The 14,339-nt window shown below is 48.2% G+C and overlaps 4 protein-coding genes across 4 annotated transcripts; 2 read left to right on the top strand and 2 right to left on the bottom strand.

The window, feature by feature from the left end:
• Nucleotides 1–433: 433 nt before the first annotated feature.
• On the bottom strand, nt 434–7,577 carry ASPWEDRAFT_55751 (uncharacterized protein; the record flags this gene model as incomplete). Its single annotated transcript, XM_040838251.1, has 14 exons — nt 434–1,160; nt 1,231–1,390; nt 1,443–1,522; nt 1,573–1,691; nt 1,747–1,851; nt 1,900–2,690; nt 2,753–3,440; nt 3,499–3,669; nt 3,726–3,917; nt 4,657–6,179; nt 6,227–6,350; nt 6,397–6,480; nt 6,547–7,153; nt 7,270–7,577. The coding sequence occupies 14 exons, from the start codon at nt 7,575–7,577 to the stop codon at nt 737–739; spliced, it is 5,376 nt and encodes a 1,791-aa protein (XP_040693965.1). The 3' UTR covers nt 434–736.
• Nucleotides 7,292–8,723, top strand: ASPWEDRAFT_33637 (putative mitochondrial carrier protein). Its single transcript, XM_040833833.1, has 4 exons — nt 7,292–7,773; nt 7,832–8,171; nt 8,225–8,552; nt 8,608–8,723. The coding sequence occupies exons 1-4, from the start codon at nt 7,602–7,604 to the stop codon at nt 8,674–8,676; spliced, it is 909 nt and encodes a 302-aa protein (XP_040693964.1). The 5' UTR covers nt 7,292–7,601; the 3' UTR covers nt 8,677–8,723.
• Nucleotides 8,724–9,189: 466 nt separating this feature from the next.
• Nucleotides 9,190–9,691, bottom strand: ASPWEDRAFT_22483 (putative C2H2 finger domain protein; the record flags this gene model as incomplete). Its single annotated transcript, XM_040832342.1, has 3 exons — nt 9,190–9,304; nt 9,375–9,554; nt 9,651–9,691. The coding sequence occupies 3 exons, from the start codon at nt 9,689–9,691 to the stop codon at nt 9,190–9,192; spliced, it is 336 nt and encodes a 111-aa protein (XP_040693963.1).
• A 1,160-nt stretch (nt 9,692–10,851) lies between these two features.
• On the top strand, nt 10,852–14,085 carry acoA (aconitate hydratase ACO1). The gene is made up of 7 exons (XM_040833832.1): nt 10,852–10,945; nt 11,064–11,081; nt 11,185–11,262; nt 11,331–11,350; nt 11,451–12,049; nt 12,105–13,450; nt 13,513–14,085. Exons 1-7 carry the CDS (start codon nt 10,910–10,912, stop codon nt 13,774–13,776), a joined length of 2,361 nt encoding a protein of 786 aa, XP_040693962.1. The 5' UTR covers nt 10,852–10,909; the 3' UTR covers nt 13,777–14,085.
• Nucleotides 14,086–14,339: the final 254 nt, after the last annotated feature.

The following is a 14,339-nucleotide window of genomic DNA, read 5'->3' as shown; positions in this document are numbered from 1 at the left end:
CCAAGGCAATTTAAACCAGACGAGCCCTTGTTGTCACGGCCGATTCGCCCTGTTGACTCGAAAATTCGGCCATGTTTCATATTGATTGCGACAAATTGCTTCATCTCCGATGAAGACGATTCGAAACGTGCCTCATGCCAATTGCCCGCCATCTGTCCGATCAATACCTTTTCCCATTTACACTTCTATTTCTTCTTTCCTGTGGGAATATTTTTGGAGTTACCCGTGATTACCATTTATTGTGTGACGTATGTTGTTCAATTGCGCTTTGTCTTCTAGCATGCATGCTCTTGTCATCCTTGGCAGCGTTTAGGAAGTGGTTTTGTTCTGCTTGTGCTTTATTATCAATCGGCATTATAGCCCTAGCAAGTCTATGACTTTTGCTAACTGTGTACATTGTACATGAATAGAACATCTTGAATATCGAAAATTACGACGATAACCATAAACTAATCAACTAGAAATGTAGCAGTGAGACACCTTGATATGCACTATTTATTGATGTAAGGAATGGGGATATCAATCATTGCGATACAGAAAACTTCTAAACATGTGCAACAACTTATCCTGCCCAAATATTCCATGAGACAAACATAAAAAAGCCTGTCAACTTGAAACCACCATATACATGCTATAAACAGATAATAGACACCTACCCACGTTGATCATTAATTCTGTATGTATATTCAATCCATTCTTGAACACGCATTTCTCACCCAAGCCCAAGCTCAATCAATCAGCGTTTGGACTTCCTACTTCCAATACCCAATCGACCGAGATTCGAAAGACTGGACTTGTGTCTCTGCGCACCGCCTAATATAGACCCGCCCTTCTGGTTCCCGGTCTCCGGGGTATGGCGGCCCCCAGACCCACTGGGCCCTGGGCTTCCGCGAGGAGTATCCGGGTATGTTCTCTCTTTCCCGCGTGCCTGGTCGGCTGTGGCGGCGGCGGAGAGGGCAGCGGAGAGGGAGGGGTTGTGGAGACTCGTGGAAGTGCTGGTGCTGCCTTGTTGAAGTTGTCGTTGGGATGTGGTCTGGGCTCGTCTTGCTCTTTCTTGGACGAATTTGAATTTGTCTAGGAGTTCTACCCAGCGGATGGAGTTCTCATCACGTGTTTTCAGTCGGCCTGTTGAGCGCTCGTAGCTGGCGGATGGTCCTGCGCTGGATTTGAGAATATTTTGTTAGCTTTTTTTGGGAATTATATATGGAAGATTTGGGCTATAGGACTTACGGCCGTGGTCCGGTCTGCAGAAGACCAATGTTGCTAACGCTATTCAGGCGGTTCTTCAGCGCGGCGAAAGCTGAGCTTTGAGGGAGGAGCATGAGAACACCGTAGAGGCATTTGTAGAGGTATGGGTATCTCTCTGGCTCGAGAAGTTGAAGGCGAAGATCTTCTACAGGTCAGCGAATGATTAAATATGGCGGGGAGAACCCAATACTGACAGGTAAAGACAGGGGATTCTAGTAGCTGAACCAGTTTATCGATTTGGATCAGCATGTTAACAGTCATTTCGAGTTCGGCACTAATAGATAACGTCAGTAGAAGTCACATAATGGATAGTTCTACGCCTACAAAACTTGCAAAAGATTATAAGCCTGTTCATAAGCTTGCGCGAGCAGGCATAGGGAAAATGTAGAAACGGCATTATGACACCACGACCTGAATAGAGTCACGAAGAACATTTGACCTTCCTACAACAAGATCGATTAGTTTCACATTCACGTACAAGATGGACTGTCTCATTACCCTGGAGTCAAGATTTCTGAGTCTTTTTCTAAGCTCCGAAAGCTCTGGCGCAGTTATAAGGTTATTGTTCAAATTCTGGACCATGATACTAGCAAACTCAATATCCTGACTCGGAATTAGTAACTTGTCTTCTAAATCAGACACGGTACTTGCCTCTTCTTTTTCAAGACACTCGGCTAGATTTCGATAGATACGTTCTGGGCTCAGATTCATGCAAAGCTGTCGGATGATAAGGTTTCCACGGACCTCAAGAAGATGTCTGTCCGTGGAAAACAGCCGAAGTAGATCGACCATAAAACCGAAAAAATGCTTGTCTTCGCTGCTTCTTGAAATCTGAGATATGAGCTGAAGATCTTTGGTCACAACCGCCTCGGCAGGGTCTGATAGCGTCTTGAGAAGAGCACCAAAAGACCCATCATTGAATGTGAGGATCTTTCGAGGAGCTTTTCGATGAAGCATAATCAGCCAAGAGAAAGCAGCCACCCTCGTAACTTCATTATCATTCAGGAAATGCAGAGTAAGCGATTCCACAGCTGCAGAGTAATCAAGACCCACAGATGGTATGGGTGTGGATATGATGCTGCTTCGAGGTGTCTGGTCATTTGAGAGCTCTTGTGAACTTTGCTTTTGGGGATCGCTCCCTGATGCATCAGGAGGTTTTGTATTAGGTGTAGAGGATCTCCTCTCGAAGCTCTCTTTGCTAGGAGTAGCAGGTGGCAATTTCGAGGTTGTAGTTTGCCTTTCTTCCGTTTCCGGCAAGGAAACAATGTACTCCAGCAAAGACGTATTGACTCGGTTTGCGGCCTGCCGTACTTGATCTGAGGTACTGGACATTGCAGGGAGAACTCGAGTAAGAAGTGGCGGAACGAATGGAAGAATATCCTCAGGACTTATTTCAAAGAAGCTGTCAATCCACCGCAGCGCTGTCAATTGTATCTCTTCATCTGAAGCTGAAATGAGCACTGAATCATGAAATCATATATTATTTTGTATGAAAAATACTCACCATAAGAGGTTTGAACAAAGGCCACAAGGATTTCTAAAATTTTGGGGTAGTCAATATGGACATCTTGGCCGGGAATCCAGTCTCCGTCGACGTGTAACCCATCTTCGACAACGACAGACTCGGAATCTGAGTCTTCTATGGCATTCTCGTTATCATTCTTTTCAGCCTCGAGAGCGATAGGCGGATCGATAGTTGTGCTAACGCTGTCGCTTGTCACTGATTGTCTGTTATTGCTTTCCTGCCCCTTCCGGCTATCTTCGATTCCTTTCCTGAGGCGTGCAATCCTCTTGATCTCAGATAGAAACCTATCTAGAAGGACTTGAGTAGCCACGTTCACCTCTTTTTCCGAGTCGCCAAGGAATTTGATCAGCCCCCCAAGGAACTCTGGCAAGTAGCTAACAAGCTCTAGATCCGGGATCGTATCAAGCAGTGTCAGCCATGACACAAGAAAAGTACGGGTAAATGCACTGATCACATTTATCCGTTCCTTAAGTAGCGGGATGAACTTTGCAAGCGAGAAGGCAGTGGGAAGCTCCGCATCCTCAAATCCATCTGGATCCGAGGCTTCCTTTTCAGAAATCTGTAGGGTCGAAACATAGGAAGCAGCGGACTCGGCTACAATATCCTTCACAAGCCGATTGACAAGCTCAGCGCCGTTTTTCACGGAGCCTTCCGAGTCAGATGCTAACTGGACCATATGTCAGTGTGATGTGCTTTCAAAATTGACACCCATGGAGAGCACCAACCTTGCTCAATGCATCGAAAGTTTCATTGAAAAAAGGCAATATTTCTGCTTTGGCGATCTTGGCAATGTTGTACATGCTTTCGCATGCGTAATACCTGACTCGCGCATCCTGGTCCGAGAAGCAAGCAAGCACCGGGGGCACAATTTCTTTGAGATAAGGCGCAACACCCTCCTAGAAAATCCCTGTCTCAGTATATACCGTATATGAATATGTCCTGGTTGTCTCACGTATCCTGGTTGAGTCACGGATCCCAGCGCTATTGAAGCGGCCGCCAGCCCGATCAAACCACCGTTTCTAGCATGAGGTTGGTGTACGGCGTACGCATAGTCATGACATAGTTGGTCGACGATATTTCGGATCTTCTCGTATTCATCTTTTAGAGCAGCATCACGGACGATTTTCTCGAGCCTAAAAACACCCTTTTAATTAGCACACTGATCGTCATCCTAGCAAGGATAACTTGACCGTACTCCAAGGCTCCTTGTTTCCTCCGATCGTAAAGCTTGTCATTTAGCAAGCGCTGGACAGAGTAATCCATAGCTCAGATCAACACGAACAGCAATGATGCACGAGCTTTAATCGTAGGCTAAGCAAGGCTCATGGTGGAGAGGGGGTTTCTGTTGAGCTGGGCGGTGAATCAGTATCTCGAGTCGAGCCTGCAGCTAGTTGTAGCTATTCCCAGATCATCAATTTCAAACGACGGCAGCCTTGTTGCGATCACAAAAACCTGTTCAGCTGATTAACAACCCTTCCAGCCTCCTTTTGTCGAGATAAACAATGTGGGGGGGCACTCACTGCAAGATGCGTTGGCAACGTGGATGGTGTCTTAGTGGACGCGATGTGACGTAGTGTCAGCGGTCTCGAGTATGATTACGGGATACCGTATCTACTATCTACGTTACATCTGGACTCGACCTAGTCAATCAACTCAACAACATCTGGGGAAAAAAAAAAGGGACTGTCATGTTGATGCATTATTATTCTATTGTCATCTCTAAGACTGTAACAAAACGTGATATCCTATGCTATATATATCATCAAAGAACATGGATCAAGACGAAGATAAACTCCCAAGTCGACCGAGACATTGATAAAAAATGGCCACCAATAATACTCCCAGTATAGATAACGCCATTAATGACTTATGTATTGAAAAACTGCAGAGACATCTCTTTCTCCTGTCTCTTGGCGTATCAGCAAGTCTTGAATCTTGCCTAGCTGGCCCTTCTCGCCGTCGTTCACAAAATGATTCCAAGAGCTTGTATCACCATACAATAAAGCTGGTGCTTTGATAAATTGCGTTCCATCCGGTCTGCATCTCTTGCATTTGAAAGTGTCATGGGTATCACTTCTTGTTTCTGGCTTGAACTGGAAAAGTTCACGGAGCGATTCCTGGGAAAAGTGCCGTTCAACATCTTCTGCGGAATCGACGACACATGAAGAAAGCGATTGTTTATGCGATTGTCGCTGGAAAATCTTCTCTTCAATCGAGCCTGTCGCGATAAAGCGATAGACAAAACATTCTTTCTTCTGCCCATCACGCCATACTCGCGCCAAAGCTTGCTGGTCAGCAGCGGGGTTCCAATCTGGGTCAAACAGCACGAGGCGATTTGCACCGATCAAGTTCAAGCCACAGCCACCAGCTTTGCTGCTTAGAAGAAAGATGAACTCCTCTCCGTCGGGGTTATTGAACTTTTCGACTAATTTTTGACGTTTGTTCACGTTCATAGTACCATCCAGTCGTAGCGAACCGTACCCCCGTGTTCTGCAAAGTTTTTCAAAGAGGTCCAATGTCTGAGTGTAGTTACTGATGAGGACAATTTTGTCATTGGTATCCTGACGTATGCGGGCCAGCATACGATCGAGAACCATCATCTTGCCTGAATACCAAGATTTGATCTCTCGGTCACGACCTCTAGCCTCAGGTGGCACATAGTCATCGGGGAAGGTATATTCACACCCTGGGAGGTCTTTAGCGAGATCGAGAAGATCCGGATGATTGCAGAGCTTTTTCAGAATTCCAATCGCTTTCAAGGGCTGGCTTCCTTTGCCTCTTAGCAAACTCCTGATTTCTGGGCTCTGAATGAAATGTTTGTATAAGCCGAGCTGGAACGGTGATAAGTTGCAGAATACAACATGTTCGTACTTGACGGTCAAGTACTTAGATAGGATGTCATTCGTCCGACGGATGATGAATTTGTTGACAATACCGGAAAGTTCAAGTAGTCGTTCATCACCTTTCTTTCGGTCCTCTTCTGTGCCCGCCGCATCGCGCCCCTTGAGAATTGGCAATTCGAATCTTTTCCGAAATTCATTCTGCGACCCTAGCAGGTTTGGGTTCGCGAAATTAAGGAGAGCAAAATACTCTGACAGGTCATTCTGAATGGGAGTTCCGGACAAAATGACCCGTCGGCTCACATTAAGACTGTCCAATGCAGTCCATGTCAAGCTGTCTTTATTTTTCAGGCGATGTCCTTCATCGCACAATAGCAGCCCTATTGGACTGTCTTTCAATGTTTCAACGTACATACGAAGCGTCTCATAGGAAACAATCAACACGGGCCTCACAACAGAGCGTCCAGAAGCCATTGACCATTGTTTCATCTGAGTAGTGAGTTCCGTCTTCGACGCCTTACCATCCACTGCGAACGGAGTTATGGTGTCCTTCCCCAGCCATTTCCCTGTACTGGTCAGCTGAGACGAATAATATACTACGTGTACGACTTACCGAGCTCATTCGCCCAATTTCCAACTAAACTTGATGGACAGGCGATAATACACTTCTGGATGGTTGATTTCCCCGCCTCTGGGGATTGTTTAAGTAAGGTCCACATCAGGGCAATGCATTGAAGCTGTAGGAGTCAGTAGTGACTTGAAGATGACACAAATTGACCATACTGTCTTGCCCAATCCCATTCCATCTGCCATGATACAGCCATTTGCATTTTTATCAATCAGGCCGGTTGTGCAACGATAAAGAAACTGCAAAGTTGATATTGTCAGTACAATATTCCGGTAAATGGATGAGTGAATAATGCTTGCCTTTACACCTTCAACTTGATGTGGCCGCAAAATCTTTGCCACCTTTGGATCTATGACAACGGGAACTTTAGGACGAGAATCAACTTCCTTTTTAAGCCCGAGAATATCTGCTAAGCTCTTATGCACAAGCGGTTCATCTAATTTCGAACTTGCTTCATCGGGCTGGCCTTCTTGCGCCTTGGGTGGTTCGGGTGCTTCATCGACATCATCAACAGTTGGGTCATATAACACGATGGCAAACTCCCCGCTAGGATCATGCAATGGTTTCACCACAAATGAGGCACCTCGCCTCATTCCCAAAGTCGGCGCCGGCCTCGCGGCATCGTAGGTGTCTGCCGATTTATTGATCAATGGAATTGTAAACCTTTGCCTGAATGCGGTATCTTTGTCTTTTGGTTTGAAAACAGGGAATTTGTTGGCGTCTCGGGTTGCAAGCGCGAGGCGCTCCTCGTTCGTCCATGGCTTTTCACCTTGGTCCTCCGTACTTCCATCCGCGTTGGCATAATTCACCTTCCTCCTTTTTCTCGACGGTTTTTCTGAGGTTCGAGTTGGGGTGGCTGTTCCAGGGCATTTGAAAGGCTTCGCGAGACGGTCGCCGGATTTGAGGGATGTACTGCTTGGAGGGTACTTTGATGACGGCGTGCCTGCACCACCTTCCGTTGAAGCTGGCCGAGGTCGATACCTGGAGACGTCAATGAGTATTTTCTCAAGCAGAATGTGCCGCCTCACTTCTTACATTGATCCAAAATTTCAAAACTATGACACGAGCCAGCCTTCAAAAGCGTTCTTCGATGGTTCAGGCCGATGCTGTAGTCATCGGCTGAGGCTCTGCCTGCTATCATCGCACGCGTTGCCACATCACTTGGCGCGTCTTGCCCCAAACACCAAAGTTCCGCGAAATCACGTGGGTGGGTATACAGCAGGCAGGTACTAACCCTAAGCCTCGGCCCAACGGCTGCCCCGCGATCCAGATAAGGAAAGTTGTACCCCCGCCGAGGAGAATGAGTCGCTGATGAGATACTCAACACCCTAGTCATACTGGTCTGGCACCATTCGATCAAATGGCATCCGATTTCTGGGCTGGCTACCTTAGCGGGGCTATTGGTATTATCATTGGAAACCCTTTAGATGTCGTCAAAGTTCAATTACAGGCAGGCCACACCCAAGAGGTAATTGCCACGTCTACAAGATCAAGTTTCAACCGATTCGAGAGGACCAGCTCTCTTGTACGAGGTTTGCAGATATCAGTCGATGTATAATCTCAAGATCAAGCTACTAACGTCGATCTTAGGGGCGGCGGCTCCTATATCTGGATATGGAGCCCTTAACGCTATTCTCTTTGTCGCCTATAATCGGTCATTGATGCTTCTCGATGGCTCAGTGGTTGATCCCACAAACCCCCAGGGTGTTTCATTATCTAAAATTTGGCTTGCCGGTGCTGCAGGCGGACTGGCTAGTTGGACTATATCATCTCCGACAGAGTTCATCAAATGTCGAACGCAACTTGATACTCGCCAAGGCGTCTCATCTTGGGCTGTGGCAAAGGACATTGTCCGAAACAAGGGCTGGAGGGGTCTCTACTTTGGAGGAGCGATTACTAGTGCCAGAGATGCTATTGGCTATGGATTTTAGTATGCAATCTGCTTCCCCGGATCTTCACTCGCCGTTATTTACACATCTACAGCTTTTGGTCTTACGAGTATTCCAAACGACTTATGGCCTCCGAAAATGATGAAGCACATCAATCTGCGATGAAGGTTCTTCTTTGCGGAGGCATTGCTGGAGTCGCTACTTGGGCATCAGTCTTCCCATTAGATGTGATCAAAACAAGACTGCAGGCCCAGACAATTGGAACACCTGAAGCCCAGCAGCTTCTGCTGTCACAGAGCATTAGGCAGCCCTTGAGTTCCTTTCGGCTTGCGAGACAAGCATACCGAAACGAAGGGTTGTCGGTTTTCTATCGCGGCCTAGGAGTCTGTAGCATCAGAGCATTCATAGTAAATGCTGTGCAGGTATGTTTATCAAAAACTCAATGATTCAATGCCACAATTGCTCATTATACCACAGTGGGCAACCTATGAGTGGCTTATGAAAGCTCTTAACAGCCCCCAAAAACCAGTATATGCCCAAACATGAGATGCCTAAGAATCACAGGACAGATCATACATAAAACTCGGTGTAAATATATATTTCATTTATTTCAGCCATACATCTTTGAAGTTTGTAGTCTGTATTGAAGCTAGTAAATAAATTTCGCCTAAGAAGAAAATGCCGGAATCCGGATAAAGCGGGACTCTGACAAAACAGCGCTCCGAGAAACGGCTGTTTTTGTCATCAGCGCAAACCGGAGACAGCATGCTCGGTGTCCACTTTTTGGCGACTTTCGGCACATGTGGTTTCACGTGCGGCTCTTCCACCTCAGCAAGCTGCTGATTGGGCGATGAGCTTTTTTCGAGCGCAACCAATAGAATCGCCGATGAAACAACGTCGACAGCAAGGCACATGCTGCTAGAAAAAAATTTTTTCGTCGAAGCCCTTGATTCAAAAGATTGTTGTTCATGAAGCATCCTGTTTTTCAAAGAGTGTGTTCATGATCCATCATGTTGTTGCTCGTAGATGCCAATCGATGGTGAATGGGCCATTCTAGACCTAATCCTCCATGTCGACGACCGACTCTTGTTGCCGTACGCCATTATCAGTTCCCAAGCCAACGGCGGCCTCAGCCAGCTTTTGTGAGTGCGGTTCCTCTCGCAACAACCGGAGTCTATAATAGAACAAGCGGTGCATTAGCCACGATCCTAGTTGAAAATGTTATGCGCAAGATGCCAACCCACCTTCGTTTGTGGTTTTTACCCTTGGTATGGGCGACCAGGTTGTATTCGCTTTCAAACCATTTTGAGCATTCAACACAATAGTGTTTTCCTAGACCAGGAAGGTCCTCTGCGTCTTTGGTGGCTTTGTATTGCGCAAGGTGCTTGGGAGAGTCGATGTCTTCTCGGACTTGATCGTAACCTCTGTATAGAAAAATTTTTTTTGTTAGAGCGGATTCAATTAAGGCATTCCAATGCGATCATGGGCATGGATGTCAATAGCAATGGAAGTGTATGTACCTCGTCATGCGCTTAGTCTTGACTCTTCGCAAAGCACCCATTTTGGACGTCTATCAATATCAAAGGCAACCCGATGTTCTTTCCCGATGAGTATCGACTATCGCAAAAATTATCACCGATAAACGGAATGATGCTAAAGCTTTAGGCGGTGCAATAGCGGGTCAAGGACGTGAAATTTCCGCCTTTGTGCGCGCGAGGAGATCTCTTGAAACACCTCACTCATTATTGGTGTGCGTCCGATGTGGGCTTGGCGCCGGCCCGCGGGACTACCATCGGTAGGCCTCGGTTCTGACTCGGTTTCGTCGCGGGTTCATTACCAGCGGTACAGCGTTCTTCCTGGCGTGCGGTAATTTATGACGTTTTCATTCATCCGGCATGTTGCTCCGTGAGCTCAGGAGAAGCAGCACCATCCAGTTACGTCTCAGATGAAATAATGCTTACCTGTTCTAATTGCGGTAGCCACAGTAACACGCTCACGTACATTTGCGCAAACTCTGCGTTTGAATTACTAAAGCTAATTGTGAAAATACTTGGAAATATGAGGTTCAAAGAAAACTACATGCTAAATATATGCCGCATGAAGTACTTACTTAGTACCTACAGTCCATGCCAGTAACCAGGCATTATTATGTGGTCAAAGCCCAACGGTAATCACCACTCCTGCGATTGGCTTATGTGTCTCACATGCACCGGACCCATGCGCAGTCTTGTGGCCAAAATTACCGCGTAATGTATAACTGTTTACGATCTGAACCACATGGGGTCACCGTTGTAAAAAGCAAAGAGACCATTGACATCGATGCTTTTTCGAATCAATAACAGGATTATGGGTCTCAATCCGGTTAGGTTTGCAGGCCATTTGGAACTTCCGATGAACATCAGGCATTCGTACGGAAGTGTAGGGGGAAAGGGAGTGGATTACCCAGCCATCTACCTTCCTTGTATCCGGTCGCATGCCTGGAGCAAACTTACCGAAAACGTATGGGTCCCGTACTGTCATGAGCGATTACGGGTCCTCTTCTCCGGTTCCCCAGTGCAGGAATCGCTGTTGGTAAACCAGAATCTTTCCCACTCAAAAACACCAAGCTTCCTTTTTATCTGCTCCATTTCCTCCTCTCCTTCCTTTCTTTCTTCCTTTCCTCTCTCACTCTCCACTCCATTCTTGCTGCTTCTATTACCTGAAGCTGGCTGCTATTGCTTGGATTGGCTCTCCTTGAATGTGTCGCAGCCTTGTCCACATCGCATAGAGAGCTTTCATCATGATCTCCACAAGGCTCGCGCGCGTCGGTGCGATGGTAAGTCATCTCTACCTCATCCTCTGTCCAAAATGGCAGAGGATGCATCAATGCAGCTTCATGCATTGGATAGCCGCCCTATGGTAAATGATTGAAAGCTAACCAAATCGTTCTACAGGCACCTAAGTCCCGACTTGTATGCCTACGACCCTTGAGCTACCATTCTTGGACTACAGAGGAAACTTTGTTCAGAACTTGGGATGGACTATGGAGTGCAAAATAGCTAACCAGTTGTATAGCTGTTCGGGGCTCGGGGCTATGCCACCGTCGGCGAATCTCCCCTCGACAAGAAGGTCGAGATGACCAACTGTGAAACTGTATGTGATGATCATGAGATCCTCGGATTGCCTCGGCATTGTAACACTGGCTAATTCTGCTTTAACAGGGTCACTACATCAACTACAAGTATGATCAACCCATTGGTCTTGCGATGATTTGGCTTTGGCAATTCATGCAATTGCTTGGCCTGATAAACAGGGTTGCTAACATGTTTTCAACTTTCTAGGAAGATGTCCCAGAACTTGGACATTGTCCGTCAGCGTCTGATGCGCCCTCTCACCTACGCCGAGAAGGTTCTGTACTCTCACCTTGACGACCCCCACGGCCAGGAGCTCGAGCGTGGCAAGTCCTACCTCAAGCTGCGTCCCGACCGTGTTGCTTGCCAGGATGCCACCGCCCAGATGGCTATCCTGCAGTTCATGTCGGCCGGTATGCCGTCCGTCGCTACTCCTACCACCGTCCACTGCGACCACTTGATTGAGGCCCAGGTTGGTGGTGACAAGGATCTTGCTCGTGCCAACGACATCAACAAGGAAGTTTACGACTTCCTTGCTTCTGCTACTGCCAAGTACAACATTGGTTTCTGGAAGCCCGGTTCCGGTATCATTCACCAGATCGTTCTGGAGAACTACGCTTTCCCCGGTGCTCTGATGATCGGTACTGACTCTCACACCCCCAACGCTGGTGGTCTCGCCTCGGCCGCTATCGGTGTCGGTGGTGCTGATGCCGTTGATGTCATGGCTGGCCTTCCTTGGGAACTGAAGGCCCCCAAGGTCATTGGTGTCAAGCTTACTGGCCAGATGTCTGGCTGGACTACTCCTAAGGGTGAGCATACAATTATCAACCATTTTCTGTTTGCATTTTTAACCCGTATTTTTAGATATCATCCTTAAGGTTGCTGGTCTCCTCACTGTCAAGGGTGGTACTGGTGCCATCATTGAGTACCACGGACCTGGTGTTGACTCTTTGTCTTGCACTGGTATGGGAACCATCTGTAACATGGGTGCTGAGATCGGTGCCACCACCTCCATGTTCCCCTTCAACGACCGCATGTACGACTACCTGAAGGCTACCAAGCGTCAGCACATCGGAAACTTCTCCAGAGAGTACGCCAAGGACCTCCGCGAGGACCAGGGTGCTGAGTACGACCAGCTGATCGAGATCAACCTCTCCGAGCTGGAGCCTCACGTTAACGGTCCCTTCACTCCCGACTTGGCTACTCCCATTTCCAAGTTCAAGGAGGCTGTCAAGACCAACAAGTGGCCTGAGGAGCTCAAGGTCGGTCTGATCGGTTCTTGCACCAACTCCTCGTATGAGGATATGTCCCGTGCTGCCTCCATCGCTCGTGACGCCCTTGACCACGGTGTCAAGTCCAAGTCTCTCTTCACCGTTACCCCCGGTTCTGAGCAGATTCGCGCCACCATTGAGCGTGACGGTCAGCTCCAGACCCTCGAGGAGTTCGGTGGTGTCATCCTCGCCAACGCCTGCGGTCCTTGCATTGGACAGTGGGACCGTAAGGATGTGAAGAAGGGCGAGCCCAACTCCATCATCTCTTCCTACAACCGTAACTTCACTGGCCGTAACGATGCCAACCCCGCCACCCACGCCTTCGTTGCCTCTCCCGACCTTACCGTCGCCATGTGCGTTGCCGGTACCCTCAACTTTAACCCTCTCACCGACACCCTCAAGGACAAGGACGGCAATGACTTCATGCTCAAGGCCCCCTCCGGTGATGGTCTCCCTAGCCGGGGCTACGACGCCGGCCGTGACACCTACCAGGCTCCTCCCGCTGACCGTGAGTCCGTCAGCGTCGCTGTTTCCCCCAGCAGTGAGCGTCTGCAGGTTCTTGGTGGATTCAAGGCTTGGGATGGCAAGGATGCCACTGGTATCCCCATCCTGATCAAGTGCCAGGGTAAGACCACCACTGACCACATCTCCATGGCTGGTCCCTGGTTGAAGTACCGTGGCCACCTTGACAACATCTCCAACAACATGTTGATTGGTGCTGTCAACGCCGAGAACGGCGAGGCCAACAGCGTCAAGAACGCCTTCACTGGCAAGTACGACGCTGTCCCTGCCACTGCCCGTGACTACAAGGCCCGTGGCATCCAGTGGGTTGTCATCGGTGACTGGAACTACGGTGAGGGTTCTTCTCGTGAGCACGCTGCTCTCGAGCCCCGTCACCTTGGTGGCCTTGCCATCATCACCCGCAGCTTTGCCCGTATCGTATGTTAACCCTTCACGAAGACCCTCCTGGCCAGCAGTGAAACTAACCTTTTTCTCTCCAGCACGAAACCAACTTGAAGAAGCAGGGTATGCTTCCTCTGACCTTCACTGACCCCGCCGACTACGACAAGATCAAGCCCGAGGACACCGTCGACCTGCTCTGCACTGAGATCGCCGTCGGCAAGCCCATGACCCTCCGTGTCCACCCCAAGGACGGCAGTGCCTCGTTCGACGTCTCGCTCAGCCACACCTTCAACGAGTCTCAGATCGAGTGGTTCGTTGACGGATCTGCCCTCAACACCATGGCCCGCAAGGCTGCTCAATAAACAAATAACGACCCCAAGCAATGATACCACTTGCTAAGTCGGCCTGTGGCTCGAGGCGCCCCTTGAACACCGGTTGGTGAGAGCTTATTTGTAAAATATGTTTCATCACTATTTCTATCACTTGATAGGAAGATACGGCCTTCATGGTCTATCCGATGTGGAAGAGCGGCATCTGGGGAGGATGGTGCCTGCTAATAGTGTTTTATGATGGGAAAGGCGGAGTCAAGCTCTGAAAAATTCTTTACGATGTTTTGTTTTTTGTCACCTGAGAACTCATTTCCTTTATTCCCCTTTCCGAGTTTGGGTGGGCTCTATGAATATAGTCGTTGTTTTACTCTATCATCAATCTTTGTATGTTAGGACTTCGCGCATACCACATTTCCTTCTGTTTCAAATCTCTCTACCATACGTAGTTCCTCATCCGTCCCAGTACTTTGGTCCGATGCTATCAGTAAAACTTGGATTCATTCACTGTTCATGTTGTACGCAATCAGGCGTGGCACCATGCTCTATCACCAGACCTGCTGACTCAACATGTGCTCTGCCGAGGCCCGAATCCCTCT

The sequence above is a fragment of the Aspergillus wentii genome (assembly GCF_001890725.1).
Source record: "Aspergillus wentii DTO 134E9 unplaced genomic scaffold ASPWEscaffold_1, whole genome shotgun sequence".
Lineage (NCBI taxonomy): Eukaryota > Fungi > Ascomycota > Eurotiomycetes > Eurotiales > Aspergillaceae > Aspergillus > Aspergillus wentii.
This window is presented reverse-complemented; position numbering and strand designations above follow the sequence as displayed.

Coding starts and splice junctions, on each gene's coding strand:
- ASPWEDRAFT_33637 (XM_040833833.1), top strand. CDS start 7,602: ATGGCATCCGATTTCTGGGCTGGCTACCTTAGCGGGGCTATTGGTATT. Junction 7,774..7,831: donor GACCAGCTCTCTTGTACGAG/GTTTGCAGATAT, acceptor CGTCGATCTTAG/GGGCGGCGGCTCCTATATCT. Junction 8,172..8,224: donor GCTATTGGCTATGGATTTTA/GTATGCAATCTG, acceptor ACACATCTACAG/CTTTTGGTCTTACGAGTATT.
- acoA (XM_040833832.1), top strand. CDS start 10,910: ATGATCTCCACAAGGCTCGCGCGCGTCGGTGCGATG. Junction 11,351..11,450: donor GGTCACTACATCAACTACAA/GTATGATCAACC, acceptor TCAACTTTCTAG/GAAGATGTCCCAGAACTTGG. Junction 12,050..12,104: donor TGGCTGGACTACTCCTAAGG/GTGAGCATACAA, acceptor CCGTATTTTTAG/ATATCATCCTTAAGGTTGCT.